Raw genomic sequence first — 21,177 nt, 5'->3', positions numbered from 1 at the left:
TTTGTCGCGATGCAGCCCCCGGTCCAAAAGCGCCGAAAGCTCGCGGGGTCGGCTCGAGTTTTCGGTCCGAAAAATACCCCGCGCAGCAAATGATCGTCCGCTGTAGGCACCGCAGAGCGAAGCCGGAGAGAGAGAGAATAATTGGGAGTAAAAAATTAGCGAGGGCCGAATTGATTCTACCCGGCTGATTATATCGAGCTCCAAGTTTGTCTCCTCCGTGCGCCTCAATTCTTCGCGGGGGACCCGCAAGATTGACGATCGTAATCACCCCGAGTACATGCCCCTGAATTTCGTCGTCCTGGCGGAGTATCCGCCGGACGTATAAATATATAGCTATACGTATATATCCTGCACCTTCCCCACCGAAGTACCCCGGGGGTGCGAGTAATTCTGGGCCGTTGGATTATTTATTTGCCTGATTACAAGACGAGCCCGCACGACCGCTTTCCGCACCCTCGGCTGTACGAAATCCCCGTCAAGTCACTTTGGAGATCAGGAGAAGAATATCTTGGAGGCTCTCGTCGTCGCCGAGTAAACGGGGGAGCGTTATAACCGAGGCTGAAAGCGGTTATCCGTTAATCGCGCGCGGAGCTTCTCATCGGCACTGTAAACACCCGAAATCGGGGGAGACTCGACGGCCACGGAGACAACGGACACTCTGCGACGCGTGCATTATCCACCAGGTCAATACGGGCACGTGAAAGCTCAAATTCCATCGGCTCTCATAACCGGGCAGCCGTCGAACGATCCGAGCGTAAAACGAGCGCGTTAAAGATCGCGTCGTAAAAAACGGACCATCCGAGAGACGGATTGTACGTGTAAAGGTCGCCGCTAGTGCCTATAATTGAACTGAGGAAAAATAAGGCGGAGTAGAAACGGCAGGGATTTTTCCTGTTCCAAAACGTGAGTCAACAGCTTTTGAAATTGACGCGATGAAACACTGATGATCCTCGTGACGACGCGTGGACAAGAAAGCTATGCGTACCCGGTTGTATTAACGCGCAAAGCCTCTGGCGGCTTCAGGGACCAAAGACGATGTTTCATCGGTTCGTAAGCCATCGCCGTCGTACGATTCTTTGAATTATATACGACCGTCCAGTTGAAGGTGATTCCCTCTAACGGATCATCCCGCTCTCGGCATTGACGCACATGTGCGTACGGGGAGGAAACGATGAGTATCGGTTTAATGCGTGGAATTCCGCATAGGAAAAGGCGTGTTGTTATAGGGTCGTAACTGCACTGTACAACCTCAAGCTCTTAACGACCTTAAATGTTGGTATTCTGTAGTACCGCCAGGGAGCTTTCAAACTTTGACAAGATTTACTGAGACCAATAAATTACAATTTAACGACTGATATATTTTACACGATTAAGCACGTTTCGCTCTCCCGCTGATAAAAAGCTCGCTGCGAGGAACCCCAAGTATAATATAATGTACCCGAACCTCGGAGATGACGACGATGACGATGACAAAGATGACGATGATGATGGCGAAGAAACGACGGTGAAGTTTTACGCGCTGTATTTCAGGTGCTGGGCCGAAAAATCATTGAAGAAGTGAAATGCAGTTGCATAATTCTGAACTGAAATATATATAAAGCATCGTTCAATTATTCATTTACGAACGTTGCGTGACCATGCATTCGACAAAAACGTATATTATGAATTCAGATGCAGATATTCCAGAAACTGTTATGATCGGTTGTTAATTACTGCGAATTCGAGGTAACAATTATTCATCAATACAGCATGAGTAACTTTAATGCACGAATAAACGTACGTTTCTGCGTTAAACTTTAAACTACAGTTGATTAAAGCGAGGTTTGCTACGAGTTTAATTTGCTTATCCTCACGCCCGTATTTGCCCGAGCTCAAACAATGGCGCATTGCAAAACGTGAGCTTGCATATTATTTGCTCCCTTCTGCACACACGAGCGTTGGGTAAATGATTAATTATATGTCGTATAATTACATGCACCCTCAGATCTCTAAGCACCGTGTGATTGTTCTTTCTTTTTCACACAAGAATTCTGTTTCTCTTGCATTGGGTAAATCGTACACGTAAAGCACTGCGGATTGGATTTTGAACACACGAGAAGAGAAGTTGCAATAAGCACTCTTAGCGATTCGTATAGTAAGATGGATTTTTTGAACGTCTTTCAGCGTCAATTTTACATAATCGTCGAGTGTTTGATTTTCGTGAATATTCAATAGTATATTATATACTTGTTAATTGAAAGATAAGAAAATTGATGAAATCTAGTTTGTTTACATTTGATAAAGCTGAAGAGAGAATGTACAAGAGTGTGATTTAACAATCAACTTGATTGCGATGACATAAGCCGATACGAGGTCATCGCATGCAATTGAATATTTTAACGCTCCACTGATATTGTACACTCTTACTTCTTGGAGTGTTTTGAAGAATTATACGCCATAATAACGTAATTTTGTACAGTGAAGCTACGAATCGGCTGACCACCAATCATCCGGATTGGAGTAAGTCTGTGCAATAGCAACGTTACCACCACACCGCAAGCTGTGTAGGTGTATTTTTTCTCTAGTAATCAATCGAGGTGAATGACACGGGTACCAGAAACGTATAATTCAACATTTCGCTTGAGCTGCAGCGGTCAGAACAATAAATGACGAACTATGAGAAGCTGTTTTGCAAAGGTTAATTGCGCAAGTGCCGTATATTATGCATTATGTTTAGCTATGAGCTCACAGTCACATCGAGATGTGCACGTTATGTTACGTATCCACACTGCGCGTATCAAGAAAGAAAGGCTCGTGCTCTGCGTGGTGTTGTTTTTACGAAGAGGTCAAGAGAAAAAGTTCAAATTAGAAATAAAAACAAAAAAATATACGAGGAAAGAATGAAGAAATTTGTATATGATGTTATAATGCGTTCAAAGTTTGCGGGAATCTGCGAAGCTGCCAAGATGTTTCCGCGGGTATTTACGACCCGGGCTTCTCTTACACGCGAGGCAAAATACACGTACCTACACCTAAAGCGAGTTGGCATAATATTATAATGGTGAAAATGAGATACCACTACCAGTCTATTCGCTCGCGCGCGTTTGCATAGTTTATTTTCAAACGTACTCTAGACGCCCACTATTATAATTTATGAGGCGCTTCAAGTCTCCCTTTCATATACATACCTGTATACAATACAGGCAAATGTAACAGTACAGAGTTGCGCAGAGTATAACATGTTATTACTCCAAACATGAAGCAAAATTCATCAGCATTAATTCATTATCTCTAACGCTGTTGAGAGCTGAAAGCGCTGATCAACTTGCCACCGAGACGGTTAATTGAACGATCGTTGAGCTGATTTTATCTCCTTGTGGAAATTAATAATTATTACTTTGTTCCGCTTTTAGCGTTATCGATATTGCATTGTCATCTTCTATTCTTTATCTTGGACAGGGTTTTTTCGCGCACAAGGAAAACCTGGGAAACCGGGAAATCTCAGGGAATTTCTTGCAGCAGAGAAAACCCAGGGAAAAGTCTGGGAATTTGGAAAATGAAACTGGAATTCTCAGCCTGTCTAAATTAATTTACGCATCTTGCTGCAATCCGTTATCCATCCGTCTCGAATTGACGCGTACAGCACTTCAACTTCGTTGCATTCAGAAGTGGCGTACAACAATGATTTGACGTTTTAATTGAAATCGGGGCTGTTCTTCCGAAGAAGATAACTTTGTATCTACTGATTACTACAATCTGGAGTACTGAGGGTGTCGAATAAACTTCTACGACAAACTTGAGGACTTGAATAATAAAGCAGTGAGCGGCTAAAAAAGATGTATCGAAATAACGACCGCATCGGTTGAGGTAAAGCGTATACAAATTATTACATTGCTCGAATTTTTTCTGTTATAAACAGTCGAGGTAAAAAATATACCATTCGAAAAGTGAAACATACATCTAGGAGAGCAGACGCTGCTTTGTGATTATCGTTTGCGACCGAGGAGCCAATTGGTTTCATTTCGCACGTATCTGCGTATCATGCGCGTGACAGATTGACTGACTTTTATTTATGCGCGAGGAATATTTTTTTCCTGTGCTCGATCGACCACACGGCTGTACATACGCATATACGTACAGAGCTTTTCCTTGCGTTTTTTTTTTTTTTTTTACTTCGTTTCACCGACGCCGAAAACCTGTCGTGCCATTTATCTCAAGCCGCGCGGTAAGGAAATCTTGTCGTAATTAAAATTTTCCGCGTTGTTTGATCCCAACTTTTCTTCCCACCTACAATTAGCGTTCCGTGAGAAAAACTCGTTGAACAAATTGATATTTCTATAATTTTCTATCCTTTGAATACCCGGGGGAATTTATGTATTTCTCTTGTCGTCCGAACGCTACGAGGTGATTTATTTTCTTTTCAGCAACGTCGGGTTCATTATTTTGGATTATACCGTACGAATCATCGCCTGCTGTACTTGAGTAACGTTTGTCTTTAAATTTTCCCCAATTAACCTAATTCAACTTAAATTTTTCTCTCTGCCGCAGATCCGAGAGCTTCGTAAGTAATCTAATCTGCGACTGCTGCAGGAACCGCAGGCAGTCCTCCCTGTATACTGGTGTGCAGGGATCTGGAGGAAGCAATCTGGGACTCCTCATTCTTCCTCGTACTCTGCCTTTTCTCATTGCTCCGGAACACGTATAGAGCCCGCCTTGCGAATGAAACGCGTTTCTTTTTATCTCACCTCTTGTGCAATATAATTTTTATTTTTTTTTTTTCTTCCATTTGTGACTCTTCCGATCTACCATTACAAACGATCCACTACGACCAAAATTTATACTATCCTTCACACCGTATTTACAATCTAATTAAGTTCCTTTCGTTTTCGTTTAACCGTTCTTGCTCAACAATACCCATTTTTATTATATACGGTGGTGGTTTAGTAACCTTGATAGAAAGTACGCGGTTTGTCGACTTTTTAGACTGTGGTGTTGTCGGGAGGTTAGTAAACGGATGACGCCAAAAGATTGCGGTTAATAGTGATATGGTATTGATAAACTGTTTATTATGAGAGAAATCGAGTTATAAGAATTGAACGGTATAATAGAAATGCGAAGGCAGGGAAAAGGGCGAAGCTAGTTAGTAGATGCGTATGCGCAAAGAGCACGGCGAAGACTGGTCACAGATGAGTAAAAAGATAGGGAAATTCCCGGCGCGGTCAAGCCCTTGGCTCTCGGCTAGCGAGGCGAGGCCTGGACACTCGAAAGTTAACTGTAAAGAACAATAGTTGCAAATAGACATAAATGGAGAAAAGGAAATATTGCGAAAGATTTTTCGCCGGTTTGCTGGTGGATGTCCGCCACATAGACGATTACACTTCGAGCTTCTGACCGCAGTCTACGTAACTAACTCTACTTCTCGTCTTTCGCAAGTTAATCCTCAGAGAAAGCTTTTCTTCAAGTCTTAAACCGCATCAGCGGGTAAGTAAAAGTTTGTCAGAGCTTTTCGTTTAACTTTAATTTCATTATTTGCTACGTCGCAGCTGCTGGCTGAACTTTGAAATCGTGCAAACAATTCTGCCAGCAAAAGTCTAAAATATGGCATACGTGACGTTTCGCAGAAGAGTGAAACAATATATACTGTCTCATACGAATATATCACGTCGGAAAAGGTGAGGCAGCCAAATGTCACGAAAGCCTAATCAGTAATTTGCAAGTCCAACGGCAAGACTTGGTGAATCATTTTGGAAAATAACAGCAGGTACACGTTATACTCACTCGCACCGATCGATAAAGAATTTGAGTAAAAGGCGATAACAGCCGAAACAAAAGGGAAGAGAGATCTTGTCATAATTGCATGGGAAACGAATGGCGAGCAGTCAAACAATAAGTATCCGCATCAAGTATGCAAATATAAAAAATGATAATGAACAGAGCGATCGGTCGCATACCGTTAGCAAACTAGCGTAAGCTCACTGTACACGGTACAGATATTTATAGATCTCACATCTATGCGAGATAATTACATACAGTGATTTAATCGGAACGGCGCTTACGGAGATTAGCTACTTCAGATACATATTTCCTTCTGGCACTTGAAAACCTTGATTAAATCCAGAGAGGCAGTGAGTCATAAAAGATGCATATGCATCTTCAAGTTCTAATTACGGATGCACCTTCGTTAAGGGGCTCGAAACGAGGTGCGAAACGAAACATGTTTTACAAACCATCCGCGCGACCGATACGCCGGTGTGTAACCTGACTTCTGTCGAGTCATCGCGACTCTGCAACTACGTCCAATTACGTGTCGGTTAATCAGACAAGAGTCGTGACCAACTGTCTCGGAACTTTTGGCAGACACGCGCACGTGAGTCCGTTTCTAGATAAGGAAAGCTTCTAGTCGTAACGTTGACGTGGGAATTGGACAAGTGGGTAAGCGTAACGTACCGCAAACTACAGAATTCAGGGGCTGCATGTCAAACACCTCTGGCGTTGCGTTTCCTAACCCAGTAGGTAACGAAACAAAACCTTCAGACACTCCGAGGGAAATTCTCTGGCTGTTTCACGCCTGACGACATGCCACATTATACGTATACTGCACCGGCTGCGCAATGTTTCAAGAGGATGTATCAAAGCCGCAGGTGCGGACAACCTCTTGTATAATTTAACACAAAATTTGTCAGGTGAGATACTTTCGCTCGACACGATAAACCTCACTTTCGATTCTACTTATTCGTTCATCTTACACTCTGCGCTGATTAAAAAATTCATCGTATCAACGGAAAATTGAATGAAAAATTACAGAATCACTCGAACTTGCCTAAGATTATGGAATCGCTGGTACATTTAAAACGCAAGTGAATAACAATAATTTGGCAAAACAGCTTCGATACAATTAAATCATTTTTCTTCCGATCCTCAAGTTCGCCGTTTCTTTCGAGTCTATCGCGTACTGTGTAAAAGGAAAAAATTCTCGAAGCTCGATCACACGATGAATTATAGTTCTAATTAGTCGTATAATACATCAGGGATCCAAAAAAGCAACACGCAACGACGGGAAAAAGGTCGCGGGTTATATTCGTGTCGCACGATTTTGTTGTGTCATTTTTCCATTCACTCCGCGTCTTCTACCTGCACCGTATCTATGTATTTTCAAAGGTCATTCGAGCGTGCGATTTACTCGCGTGTGCTTTCATGGGGCACATGGTAATATACCCAAGCGAGTAAGTGTGTAGCGATGAAATGGCTCAGCCTGTAAAATACAATGTGGCCTATCCAAGTCTTAGCCCTGGCATTATCTTACCCAGCGAGGGTATAACCTCCTCCATTCCGCAAGCTCTACTTTCATATGCTTCAACAATTCAACTGAACAATGCGATATTGAATATTCAAAAGAACCAGCGAAAACTGGATATTCCGTATACAGCCCGTGTGTATTTAAAGGGGGAAATAGGGTTAGGAATACGTTTTTTTTTTCTTTTTAGTGATTTTCATGAATTTTATCTGGCGAGAAAGGAATGTATGTAATTTATTGAAACTTTGAGAAGATTTTATACATGTATTAAAATAAATATCGTCATTTGTTTGAAGTGTTTCCTCGGAAAATATGGAAGATATCAGCTACCAGGCATCGGAGCTCAACATCAGACTGTGTACGTTCTGGAGGCCACAGTTTTCATCTGAAATCAATAGGGTTTCAAGGACACGTGACTTTCTTCCATATGAACCTAAATCCGGAGTAATATCGTTGTTTAAAGAATTTTTTTTATCGCGAAAAAGGTTTTAAGAAAATGGCATAAAATTATGCTCTTTTGCTTAAATGTCTCTCAAAAATGCAATTTACAATTTTTTTGACGGAGGGTCGATTCATATTGAAGAAAGTTATGTCCTTAAAGTAAATTTGAAACCCTATTGTTTTCAGATGAAAACTGTGGCCTTGAAAATGTACACAGAGAATGTGAGTTTCGATGGGTGGCAGCTGATATCTTCCATATTTTCCGAAGAAATACTTCAAAAAAAATTACGACATTTATTTTAATACACAATGTATGCAAAATTTTCTCAAAGTTTCAATAAATTATATACATTCCTTTTTTGCTAAATAAAATTCATGAAGATCGCTGAAAAAAAAAACAAAACGTAGTCGTAAGTCTATTCCCCCGTTAACTCGAACAGAATCAATTTTACGATTACGAGATTACCGTACCTACAAACGCCTATATCACTAAATTTTTAAGTCTATTCCCCCGTTAACTCGAACAGAATCAATTTTACGATTACGAGATTACCGTACCTACAAACGCCTATATCACTAAATTTTTCACCTTTAACATCTGTCGTGAGTGCATGAATATTGTACGAATTTGCGCCGGCAAAAATGTATACAGCAACAGTAATCGTTGTTTGCTGAAACTTTCTAGCGGCTCACACGAATTCTACAAATTAGTTTAAAGGTCGACAAAGATTCAAGGCGAGCAAACATCGCGGGACGGTTGAGCCACTGTATATGTTCGAAGTTAATTGAGTCGATAGCATGGACTATTTGATGCTTTATCAACCGGACGTTCAAGGGAAATTGAAGAGATGAACGAAACTGGCTGCTACTAAATCTTCTGACCCTACATTCGTTAATCGGAAAATCCATAACACTGTTTAGTGTACCAAGATGTATGCTGGACGAGATGGACGGGCAACACGCATACGCGCGTATATATCTCTTCTAATTCCCACATTTATTCCTCTGCCTCGGTTGGATACAATGTCCGACCACTTCGCTCGATTTTATGTCCAAATGCGGTGGATTTCGGGTTGAGCAATTCGTCGAATACACGGATCTTTCGGGAGTGTCAGTTTTTGGGAAAAAGTTAAACCTCGCGTTTCATTCTCACGAAACGTTATAACTAAAAATCTGACGTATTCGCAAGGATCAGAGAAACGTGGACGTTTTTCTAAACATCAGCAAAAAAAAGAAACTTCTGGAAGTGAACCTTTGGGAAAGATTTTTCCCAAAAACAGAGACGACTTCAATCCTGTAAATATTAATGGCCGGAAAGTTATTTCATACACGGTATCGGAGCTGTTTGACTAGACGAGTATAATGTATGAATTATGCATCATGCTGAATGATTTTGATATATAACGGCGAACAAAGACGTAACAGAGACGTAACTGATTGTGATTCTATGTAACATTATAAGACAAATGTGCCCGCAGGCTCGCATTTAAGACAATCTAATTCCAACGGTGAAACTCAACACATGTAACGCGTATTTGAAAAAAGTCTCCTGTTTACAAATGTCCCCTAGATCGATTCAATCTTCGAGTAATTCTGGAGTGAAATCATCTCCGGAAGCAATCATACCGGTAGGTAAATCTGTACACAAAATTTAAATGGCAAGCTGAAATCCGCGCGGGAGCAAATGAAGTGTACGGATAAACGTATAAGTGGAATCGATTCGGACAGAACGATGCATCGTTACAGGGTATCAATTTATCACTCACATGAGAAGATGAATACCGGCCAGATTAAATCCAGGAATCCAGAGATCGTCGCTACCGATTCTCCATCTCCTTCCGAAAGCGATTAAACTGGGCATTTCGTATATGTGAAAATGTGATTAGTTTACTCGACGAATTGATTTAATTAGCCAAAAGTCAGAGCTCCGGTAGCAAAGAGTATCAACTCGCCGATGACAACAAGACTGAAGTACCACGCGGTCGGACCACGTCTACTGTGAAACTTTCGTTCGAGTGACGACTGCTGCGATAAAGACCTCCAATACGAACGACCGAAGCGAGATACAGACGCCTCCTCCCCACACTCACGAATTATGCTGCAGCTGAACAGCGAAGTGCTTACGTATACCGGAAAAAGATACATCTGCTAATGAGCGATTTCGAGCTGAATTTTTCCATGCCGATAAGCAGCATCAGCTAGTCTCATTGTCAACAACAAGGGATAATCACCGCGCGGATGACGAAGCGCTGCAGATACGAATTTGAAGAAATGCCGGATCCCGGGACGTCTGGAAAATTTGATGCTTGAAAGGGGCTCTGAGAAGGCTCGAGACGTGCATGAAACTAGAGATCATGGAGGCGGTCGGGCGAGCCGTTAATCTGGTGGCACTGACCTTCCACTCCGAAAACGGCATGTGCTGGAGCGTGCTGAGAGGTCGGTACGTATGTACGTTGAGTCTTGTTTTAAATAAAACCCGGGTTCTGGCTTGGCCGAAGAAGTTCGGATATCGAGGGAGTCGAACTGCAAGCTTCCAGCTTGGGAAGTTTCGACGATGGTGTTCCTTCGGACGCGTCGTGATGAAACTGACAACGAGCAGAAAAATCTATCGCGAGATGGAGAATCGAGACGTGAGAAAAGGATCGGCAAATGATCGTGAGAGTGCATCCGACAATCGAACGACTGGCTCAACCTTCGACCGGCGATGTATAAACACAGTGATTCGTAAAATGGCCGGACGTTTAACGACTATTCTCGTGTACTGCACCAATTTTATATGTTTACACGGTAGTTTTACGTAGCCCGAACGGTATTTACTTGTCGATGCTACCTGCACAAACATCCTCTGCTTACTCAGGAGTGTCGCCAGCTGTTCTACCGCCGTGTGTGTTATTTTCAAACACCGTGGCGAGCTCCAAAAATCTGGTTTTACAGTCAAATCTGAGACTTTTCTTATACTTTTCTCCAATCTGCGAATCTGCCAAACCTCATGATCAAGCCTTTTATTCGACACATCAAGAGACGGCAGAATATTACGTACCATAGGCGTTTATCAAGCAGGTGCCTCTGTTGGGTATGTCGTGTCACGGATGAAGATGTGTACGTGTATTGATAAGCGTTGATCGCACACCGCTGGCATCGATCTGTTGAGGGTAAAAATACTAGCGGCACGGAATGAGACCTTAACAAAACTGCAGGGCGACATGACTTGGTCGGGAAGATTTTCCGAATACGGAATAACATTTTCTTCTTTCGATAATGAAATGACCTTCGTTTTGTCAGTCAATTCCAATTACTCAAGACCAATTGGTATAAGCAGCTCCAATTTTTTCCCCACGGGTTTACTCAGTTTTTAAATTGAAATTATTCATTTCGTGTTGATAATTGCAATATGTCGTTTTTTGTTGTCGCTACGAAGGCTGCTCTTCGGTAACGCAATAAATTCTATCGGGCTATCGTTAAACTTGACCAGTAACCAATTTTCCTGTCATAAATAACAGCATGCCTTTATTGTGTTTACCGGAATTTTCATATCTGTAAAATAAAATATATTCGTCCCATTTTCCGTCGACGCGATACACGAAAGGCGTGACGGATGTGCGAAAGTTGGATGATCGCGAAGAATAGTGAAAATACGATAATTTCTCACAGTATTTTGTACGAGTGCATAGTATTCGATAATGCGCACGATGTTATTCGAATGAAGATATTGCAACGATTCGGCGCACGCTACGAATTCTCGCCCGCTTTAAACGAACGCTGCATTTCTTTTAGATTTGGCAGAAAGTAAGAGCACTATACGGCCGCAAAGCTTTGGCTGAGTGAAAAGCGGGTAAAGGAAAAAGGGAAAACATTCATTTGAGTCGGGATAAAGTGCAGTGGAGTGTGTGCGCCTTCACAAAACCGCGACTGATGCGGAAGTGGGTGGAAACTCTATCCTGCGAGATACTGTCTGACTCTTCGTCGGACAGAATGGAGATGACGAACGTTAAAAATAATTATCAAACAAATAACAGCTCAACAGGAATGCCAATTGAATAATCGAGTGCAACCGTGCACGTACACAATTAAATAATTATTACAGATTCCGACAGGAGCACGTGAAAGGCTTGGAAAAAGAGGATGTGACCCTTATATCACGTAGTCGTAAGAACTTGAGTACAACATACAGATGCATGCACTGAGAGAAATTTTTAGTTCCGGTTACCGCTCAGTCCTTAACTATTTTTATTTTTTACCACAATCGACAAATATACTTCTAGGTACAAAATGAAAATTAGTTTTCCAGCTGTTACCGGAAAGTCTAGTATCCGTTACTATTCTTTCTCATTACGATCATTGTTACTATATTTTCTTGTAACTGTTACGAAAATTTAATGCCTGTGCAACGATAAATTGATATTAAAGCCTTGTTTAGCTAAAACAAGTAGAGTAAACCTCACAAACTGATTTTGCGTTGCAATTACCAAAAAAGGATCCACAATAGTGCAAAATGGTTACGCGTACCTCGTTTCTCGTAATTCGAGCAATATTCAAACAGTTTGTTTAACGATACCTGTTTTACTGATTTTTTCTAGTTACTACGATTAAAACGAGTGTCAAAATGATAGTCGTTTTTACGCGGGAATCGAGCTAGCCGAGGAGTGTAAAGGGTATCACACGTACCTGTATCGAACACAATCGAACTTACCATATGAGATGCAGAACGAAGAGGAAGACGCCGGGAACGACCAGGTCGTCACTGCCGACGCTCCATCGGCGCCGGAACACCACGATACCTGGCATGATCCCAACCGATCTCCAATACTATGTTCTAACGACGCACTTCATTATTAACAGCTCGTTAAAGTCTGCCAAAATATGCACAAATCTTGAGCCAATTATTGATGTTGCCGAGCTATTCCGCAGCCCTTTGAGCCGCGTCGCTACTTCCATGTCTCTCATCTGTGTCTTTGCAGCAGCTTTACTCGATCCACTCGACTTTTATTAAACTCGTTTCACAGTTTCCATCTATCTTCGCTTGTGCGTATTATATTGTTACTTTATAATTTCACTCTTACGTAATTCAAAACACAGCTGTGTTTGCACGGCACTTTTCTCTCTTTACTTCGTACATATAAGTGTAAGTATAAATATTCGTATTAGCTTTTTTTCACGAGATCCTCGCGAATCAAGAGTCCAGCGTGTACCACGAATAAATTCAGCTCACTTATTTGTGTGTACTATTGAGCGTTCATTCGGCGCAAATTGAGTCCGTGTAATGGTTTAAACAGGAAACTACTGACCTATGCGAAAAACCCGATACGCGACATCGTCGCGGTTGTTGGAGTGAGATCATTTTACACATCGCGCAATGACGACCGAAAGCCTTTACCTACCGGTCAGCGTTATTTCAAACCACAAAACCTTTGACAAGAAATCCGGAACGAATTGCTGAGGAATAAACGTATCGAATAAAGCGTTTGTTGATCTTCATTAATCGGTTGAAATTCGTTTACTTCGACTCCGCCACCATAAGGAACGTGCATCAAATCTGCAGCATTTTAACAATTGTTGCTTTATTTATCACAGGTGTAAGATAATCTGTTGTACCCGCCGAAACTTTCATTATTTAGTAATGCAAATAGCGAGTAACTATAGAACGAGTATAAATTATATCTTGCACTTGGAGACGACAAAAATTTTCAATGACAAAACTTTATCCACCCGCTAATGTAACACCGAATTAACTATGCAGATTGTACTGCCAGTATAATTATATGTAAATTGGAAATTACTACCTGCACCAGATAATTTAGTTAAATAGAAATCGAATGAGCATCAGGGTATATGAATACGGTGGAAGAAATACGTGAACCCGAAACAGAAGGTCTATCAGTGTGCTTGAAAGTCTACGTATCTAATTCAACGCAACAGGAAGCTACATTTACAATTCGAAACAGTCATGAAAGTTCATTAGATAATTAAAGTGTCTCGCGAATAAGGTTTCTCAATGTCTAGCTATATAAGCTTAACTTTGTTAGACGCATCGCGATGTTCAGAAATTGGGTTAAAATACTTTGTAGAAAGATTACACTTAATAGATTCAAGATACGTACAATATACCCGACACTATGTGTACTGCAGGGGTAAAGGAAACCAATCGAGAGGACTTTGCTAATTACGAATTACTGTATTATCGCGATTTTGAATCTACGCGTGTACGAAACTCTTCGATATCAATTGAAGAAACTTTTCGACGCTATGATTCAACCGAGCAATTTATTTACTCTACGAACCAGAGCGAAATACTGGCGATCATGGATGCGGGCAGGTATATTATGAATCGATTTGATTCCGCGAAGGATGACTCGATAATGATCGTAGATATACACAGCTATAAGAATAGCCGAGTTTAGTTTGGCTGTAAAAACCGGGCTTAAGCTTATTTTTACTTTAACGCAACGCTAAGTGTGGCGGGCCACCGACGGGTAGAGGGTCACTTTTTTTCTTTTTTATCTTGGCTACCCACTTGCCGGATTTTCTCGGCAATGCTGCCAATGCAAAGCTTCGAACCGAGCTGGCTGCCTTCGACAGGCATGCCTCAGGTAGAATTTTACTCATCCTCCGAGGAGTGTATAATTGTAAACAGAAATACAAACGAGATCCGGTTTGGCCGGGAAATTCTTGCTCCGAAAGTCAAACTACTTGTCGACATTTAAAAATATTTTCGATGATTTCTATTACTGGTTAAATACACAAGTAATTGTTAATCTATACGCTACAATGACAACTGGAGAGAAATTTTGACACCACTTATTACATCACGCACACACACATGGCACTCAATTTTGGATTATTGTAAATCTGCAACGGAGTACCGAAGGCACACTTGTCACGTACAATATAATGTCGATCTCAGTGTACCGTAATAAATTGAAAAAGGATTGATTGCGAGTTATAGCGCGAGCTGTTCATTTCTCGATGGGTTTAAGGTACAGTTTGAACAAATCGTCGCGACAACCTGCAATGCACTTGCGGAATCAGCAATAACACGTCATATATCGAAATACATTACAAGGCTAAGCCAGCGTAATTATTAGACAAGTACGTACAAATAACAGTGTGCATGCAGCGTATCGCCACGTCGTTATTGAATAATTATTCCAAACATCACGACCGACGTTACAGTGTGTAATAAAATTTAGCGATTAGTTTTTAAAAATGGTAAAAATTGAAAGTAATCAAGTTTACACGACGCAAGTAATAGTTGAAAGTTATCATCCCCCCGTCTCGTCACGGTCACTGCAGCCTCGCACTGTCATCCGCCTAACCGCCGCAAGCTCAAGAAATTTGTCAGAGGTTTAAATCTCTCGGTGCACCACGTGCCACGGCCATCTCCGTCGGGTCCGACGGATTGACGTCCGTCGAGGGCAGCTTCCTCGCGCACACTGCACAACCCTCGGCGTCCCGGCGCTTGCGTCGAATCACCCGGCGCCGAGCGCCGCAAACTGCGGAACCCCCTTCGCAACGCCTCCCCCGCCCTTCGACCCGCAGCCCTTCACGGAGCCGAGCCATATAGTCCGGTAGAAACGAACGTTAGGAATTACAATTTTTAGATGCTACAATTTTCTTTTTGTAATCATTGAGGTGGGAGAGAGGGAGGTCATTTGCAATCTAAATCCAAAATTTCGAACAGATTCTGCAGTAGCTTCGACCGCCATTTCGAATTTATCGTTTAAGTCGGAAAATATCGATCGCAGACAAAATATTGCTGGGATCAAAGTTGTGGAGAATTAAATTTCCTACGAATTTAGTTATTAGAATTTTTAGTCAATAGTGGAAAATGACCGAGTTATTTGACAAATACAAATTCCCCCATAAATTCGAGATACCGACCGAAGCTAGTGCAGAATCTGGATGAAATTCTTGATTCAGACTACCAATGACCTTCCCCAACGAGTGAAAAATGAAAATGCTGGTATGTAATGGGTAATTGGATGTTCACGTGTTTTTTTTTTTTTTTATTCGTACATTTCGACTGAGCTAATCGGCATCGCTAACGCTCGGTGTGAAATACGAATTGAGAAACATTCAAGATGCCTGCGACGTGCCTCGAGGAATTCGCCCGGTCTCACCCTACGTCTTATGTCAATATTTAGGAGATGAGGTATTAGAGGTAAATGAATACCTCAAGTACCGGAGGGTGAGAAAAGGCAGCGATTACCTCAATAACAACAGAATGTAGTATACATTATACTGCGTATACGCATGAATGTTATAAAACGAGAGACTTTTCATTCACCAAATCAGAGCTGATGTAGATACAGCTATATCATATAGGTATACTTTATCGGAGCATAAAATGATTTACTGCCAAAGCCCTTGGTTTTATAGACTGATGAAGAAAATGGATTGTACCAAACGTGGTTTAGGCATTCTGAAACTCACTTTAATTTTACGGATGACATTCAGTGACGACGGTGATTGTACGAGAATTGATAAGCTATCACGAGTTTTCAAACTAATTAATATACCGATTACAATCGTCAGGGTTTCTAAAGACGTTACTTTCTTCTTTTTTTTTCTTTGATGAATAATTCCACAAAGGACGCGAGTTTTTGAGAATTTCTTGACGATTCGACAGAATGCAGAACATGATCTTCTAAAAGATTTCCACGTGTATTTCTTTTGCTCGCATGATTGCAATTTCTTTGTCGAAGAAATTGAAATCCTGACAATTGAAATCAGACCAGCATTGAACCGGATACCAAGTGGTAATCTTTAATGTTTGTTAAAACTGTCATCGATTGATGGAGATCGATAAACTGCAATAAGTTTCAAAACACTTGGAATTCTCTTTACAACCGGTACACATTTAATGTTAAACGGAAAATTCTATGAAGTTCGTGCAATTTCGGCTCGACTGCTTATTACATATCTGTCGATCATGAAATAACAATTTCACAGTGTATATGTAAATAAAGGTAAAAACAATTTTCCGGAACAAGAAATATGAATATGTGTATCTAAAACGGTAGTGCTCAGTTCTTGAAAATAGCCGACTACGTTGTAAAAGAATTCTATACTTTTTTCAACAGGATAAATTGTTATGTGTACGATATAAGCATCTATTCCTGTACTTCTTTAGTAACGCAAATTTTCTCAGTAATTTGTCGATAACGATATAAATGCTCGAATGCTTGATTACAATCGTTAATCCTACACGAAATGCATTCAAAACCAACGACTGAACAATTGATAATGAGAAATTAATTGGGCTAATAAATTAAATTAGCTGAGAACAGCTCGATCAATTTAAAGTGCCGGTTAAAGGTTGGACCGATTCAGTGAGTTCTCGAGCATCAAGAGAGTGTAGTGCGACTAATTATATTACACACGGTACTAACAAACGTTCCACACTAACGAAGCTGCAATATATCGTAAATCACGTTGATGTTTCTCATCGTCTTTAGCAAAAAACAGCATACATTTTTTGGAATTATATCGTTTCATTAGGTAGTACGCATTTTTGCTGGTAACTTGGCAAAGGTTTTGTTTTCTTTACCCAATAGAAAATTCTTTTAGCGCAGTGCTGAAAAAATATAATTGTGAGTATAGAGAAAAAGCGAGAACGATGGAACGAAAAATTTTATCAACTGGCGAAGCTCTGCGGTTGATCATAAACGTCGTTCAAATGCATCAATTGATTCGATTCCACGAGTCGTAAGAATGGCGATACTTACGCGCAAGGATATAGAAAGTGAACTATAATTTTCAGCCACCTCCCAATCCCTAAGAAAAAACGTTTTACTGTCGCATGCGAAATTTAATTAAACGTCCTTCGTATTTCACTGCGGGAATAGGAGTGAGTCCTCTTTTTATACATTTGGGAAACGCGTATGGAAACCTGGGTAGGATTGCTAATAATACAAGTTTTACATTTTAACCTGATGAAGTTTTCTACTTTTAGCGTAGCCGAAAGCACTATAAAATAGACTTCAAGTTGATAGCGTACTTCGGAGTTCGCAACAAGTATTCAAAAGCTGACAGACTCATGATTTACTTATTGGCAGCTATTGATGCGGTTTCGTGTACCGTAAGAAAAAATCCAAAACATTACTGACTGGTCGACGATTTGAAATACATGTCCCGTAAAATTTTCTCAATACAAACTGCATTATAGATAACAAACTATAACGTTAAAAGTATGTTTTACGTTATATTCAAGTAATTTCACGCTGAGCATTATTTGAACTTTATTTTCATCCCAAAAATACAGATACCATATTATAATACAATTATTTATACATTTTTTTCAGTTTCAGTAAGTCAAAAAATATTAGAAATGTCAGTCTATCCCTGGTCTTAGAGTCCCGAATAATCGAACGAAATCTTGTATGGTTACGGTTAATCACGTTTTTACAATCTCCAGTAACGCGAATCAGGTGCAGCGCAAATTCGTTGAAGCCCTTTCATGTCACCGTTAGTTAGGTTTCAAGTAGTGGGTTGAAAATAAAATCTAACATGATAACGACTGCTGTAATAAATAGATTCTATGATTGCAACAAATTATAATGTATCAACATAACACGATGTAGTTGCTAAAATCATCTAGCTATTCATATTTTTATGTTTTACTTTTACTAGAAAGATTATTGTCATATAGAAGACATTAGGAGGGTTTCAAAGCTTTACGAAATAAGATCGATTTTCGGAACTGCTGGTTCGCGGCACCATTTTTTACGCAATTATCGTGATGACAGTAGATCAAACACAAATTTCCTAATTTCTGGCCTGGTCATAATTATCTTGATACCATTCAACGGTCTTTTTAATAGCCTGATCAAAGGGAGTGAATTTAAAATCAGGTAAATAAGATCTCAACTTCGCGTTACTCGCTGTCTTTTTATATTGTCCGTCTGCAGCTGAAGTATCGTACACGATTTTTCCTTTAAAGTCGAATGCCTTTACCAAAGCTTCTGCTACTTCGGAAATTGTTACTTCTTGCGATTCGTCCACTGAAATTTCGAAAAAGTTAGCCTACAGAGTTCATTTATCTCGAACTGCTACTATACGTTGCATAGCAAGATGAACCCAGTTTTGATAAACACCGATTTGTGCAGCACAATTTTTCAAATCAAATAAGTTAAAAGTGTAAATTACAACGTCAATATTTGGCACTTACCTGACAATATGATTGGCTCCACTGAGTCGTACTCCCTAAGGACCCAAATGAAAAGCTTCGCCAAATCTCTGCTGTAAATGAATTGTCGCAATGGCTTACCAGACCCCAAGACTGTGAAGACCTTATCCTCAGTGTTACCTGAAACAAAGAAGCAATAATTAGTTTGAACCACTTTAAAACAAGACTAGAAATACAGGAAATCCTAGTATTTTTCGTCAATATTATTATCGTCACCATCCGCAATTATATCATGAAGTTTCCTCATCAATCCAGGAACCACATGACTAGCACTTGGATGAAAATTATCGTGAGGTCCGAAAACATTGCAGGGAATCACACTGGTGTAAAGTCTACCATGTTGTTGAGCGTAACCCCTATTTGCTACATCAATTAGTCGCTTTGCATAGCTATAACCATAGTTAGATGGATGGGGAGGACCGTTATGAATCTGAAAATTATCATTACATTCAATTGACACTTCTTTCGGATTAAATTGATTTGATATCTGTGGTCGAGGCTTGAATATCCAAGATATTATTTACTCATGGACACTGGTCAACCAGCAATTACCAATCTCTAAGCGATATCAAGTAACTGATCATGATTTCAATCTGTTACTACTGATTGAACTCAATTTTACATCACCTTTATTTTCCACAATTCAATGAATAACGTTTGAGTAAAAACGTTACAATTTTTACTCACCATAGTTTCGTCAATGGGATAAGTTGTCTTATCTGGAAATATACATGTCGAAAGACAAGATACAACTTTGCTAACGTTATTCTCATGTGCAGTTTGTAACACATTGTCGTTCATGTGTAGATTTTTTCTCTGGAACAATAAAAATAGCTTTCGTCTTGATATCTCGAAAGAAATTCCGCAAAAAACTTTGTCGGTTTTATAATATTTACCAAAAAATCCAAATTGTGAGACATATTGTGGAATAAGCCTCCAACCATAGCTGCTAGATGTATTACATGAGTTGGTTTATACTTTTCAAATAAAGCCTCTGTACTTTGCTTGTTACTGGAAAATATTTAAAAATTTAGATGACAGGTACCGACTCAGTTCATTACATTGCTTTCGTTTTCTTTTGATATTTTTCTCATAAGTCTTTCAACGAGTATTTCAATATCCAAGAAAATAAATGAAAGGTTAAGCATGTTCTAATTTTCTAATGTTCCTAAAAATATGGGAAAACATTATTGCAACCAGTTAGACCAATTTCATCAAAATAATGGAATATGGACAAATTCTGGAAGCGACAAGATGTACACAAACTAATAAATTACTCTCATCGTCTCCAGATTTCCTTTAATTCACAATCCGGAATGCGACATAAACTCACCATAGATCTGCGTCCTTAGAACCGATAAATATCCACTTCTCATCAGGTCTCAAATCTTCATCCACAATATCTCGAATGGCATTACCGACAAGTCCAGTTCCCCCTGTGACTAGAATAATTTTCTGACCTCCAGACATCTGGTAAGAAATTTTGTTACGTTTAGTCTTGATCAATTGATTGTAACATTAAAAAAGAGCACAATCGTGTCCACTGAACACTGAATTTACTCTTAACAATATTTTAAACATAACCTCTATTTCTAAAGACAGACTACAAGGTTGGGATGTCGGGTTTAATCCTGTACTAGTAGGTGAAGTGGTTCGGCTGCCTCTTCAGTAATACGGTACTTGTTACGATACCGAAACAGATTGAAGAGTTTTATCTGAACAATTATTCACGTCGGCACATATTCTATTTACCTTCCACGTACGTAGATCGCTTTGACAGGTGCCGACCGAAAGATTTGTATCTTCTTGCCACGTGACATCGCCACGGCGCGTGCTCTCGTCGCCTGCCAGCTGTCAACACAGCTGAGCACCATGTACAACGTGTTGCATGTTCGCACAGTAGCAGGCGTTTCTACCCAACGATTATTAATATAGTTAGTAAATCTCCTACGAATTTAATGTATAATTCCTTACCTGGCAAACATGTTGAAACGCTTTTAGTATCCGAACGTAGAATTGGAATCACAATCATTTGCAAAACGCGAATTCCAATCTCTCCGTAACGTGAATACGTATTTACGTGTCTGGTATCCATATGGCAACGAATTCAGCTTGGACCAGCTGGGCAAATAATAGTTATTCGTAGATTCGAGCGAGAGATTAAGCAACATTAGACATGTAAAAAAACTTACTCCAACATTATCTGAAAAGGATTTGCGCAATTTTTTTTTAACGTATATTGGAAATAACACCTTTTTTTGTATCACAGTTACGAAAT

The 21,177-nt window shown here is 40.2% G+C and overlaps 2 protein-coding genes across 21 annotated transcripts in view; both read right to left on the bottom strand.

Moving 5' to 3' along the window:
• Positions 1-15,154, bottom strand: part of LOC107222713 (diacylglycerol lipase-alpha) — a 45,939-nt gene extending 30,785 nt beyond the window's left edge. For 9 of the 18 annotated variants that reach the window (XM_046738282.1, XM_015662196.2, XM_046738271.1 and 6 more), the window contains exons 1-2: positions 14,356-15,154; positions 12,405-13,247 (exon numbers count right to left, since the gene is read on the bottom strand). In XM_046738282.1, coding sequence (XP_046594238.1) covers positions 12,405-12,499 — 95 coding nt within the window. In that variant the 5' untranslated portion in view covers positions 12,500-13,247; positions 14,356-15,154. Of the gene's footprint in view, positions 1-9,480; positions 9,733-12,404; positions 13,248-13,812; positions 13,964-14,355 lie in introns of those variants that run through there. The other 9 variants (XM_046738277.1, XM_046738276.1, XM_046738273.1 and 6 more) reach the window with 9 other exon arrangements.
• Positions 15,155-17,935: 2,781 nt separating this feature from the next.
• On the bottom strand, positions 17,936-20,792 carry LOC107222696 (probable GDP-L-fucose synthase). 3 transcript variants are annotated; one of them, XM_046737222.1, is made up of 8 exons: positions 20,652-20,668; positions 20,484-20,578; positions 20,233-20,369; positions 19,796-19,910; positions 19,587-19,715; positions 19,116-19,329; positions 18,882-19,019; positions 17,936-18,714 (listed from the first exon to the last, which is right to left on the bottom strand). In XM_046737222.1, the coding sequence occupies exons 3-8, from the start codon at positions 20,367-20,369 to the stop codon at positions 18,479-18,481; spliced, it is 969 nt and encodes a 322-aa protein (XP_046593178.1). In that variant the 5' UTR covers positions 20,484-20,578; positions 20,652-20,668; the 3' UTR covers positions 17,936-18,478. The 3 variants fall into 3 exon arrangements, with proteins under 3 accessions (XP_046593178.1, XP_015517653.1, XP_015517654.1); XM_015662167.2 differs by lacking the exon at positions 20,484-20,578 and having other exon boundaries at positions 20,652-20,792; XM_015662168.2 differs by lacking the exon at positions 20,652-20,668 and having other exon boundaries at positions 20,484-20,645.
• Positions 20,793-21,177: the final 385 nt, after the last annotated feature.

Source organism: Neodiprion lecontei, chromosome 4 (assembly GCF_021901455.1).
Source record: "Neodiprion lecontei isolate iyNeoLeco1 chromosome 4, iyNeoLeco1.1, whole genome shotgun sequence".
Lineage (NCBI taxonomy): Eukaryota > Metazoa > Arthropoda > Insecta > Hymenoptera > Diprionidae > Neodiprion > Neodiprion lecontei.
This window is presented reverse-complemented; position numbering and strand designations above follow the sequence as displayed.

Bases quoted from the DNA above. Each gene is read 5' to 3' on its own strand.
- LOC107222696 (XM_015662167.2), bottom strand. From the start codon at position 20,369: ATGTCTGGAGGTCAGAAAATTATTCTAGTCACAGGGGGAACTGGACTT. The intron at 19,911-20,232 runs GTGAGTTTATGT...AATATTTTCCAG, and splicing joins TCTAAGGACGCAGATCTATG to TAACAAGCAAAGTACAGAGG. The intron at 19,716-19,795 runs GTAAATATTATA...TTATTGTTCCAG, and splicing joins CTCACAATTTGGATTTTTTG to AGAAAAAATCTACACATGAA.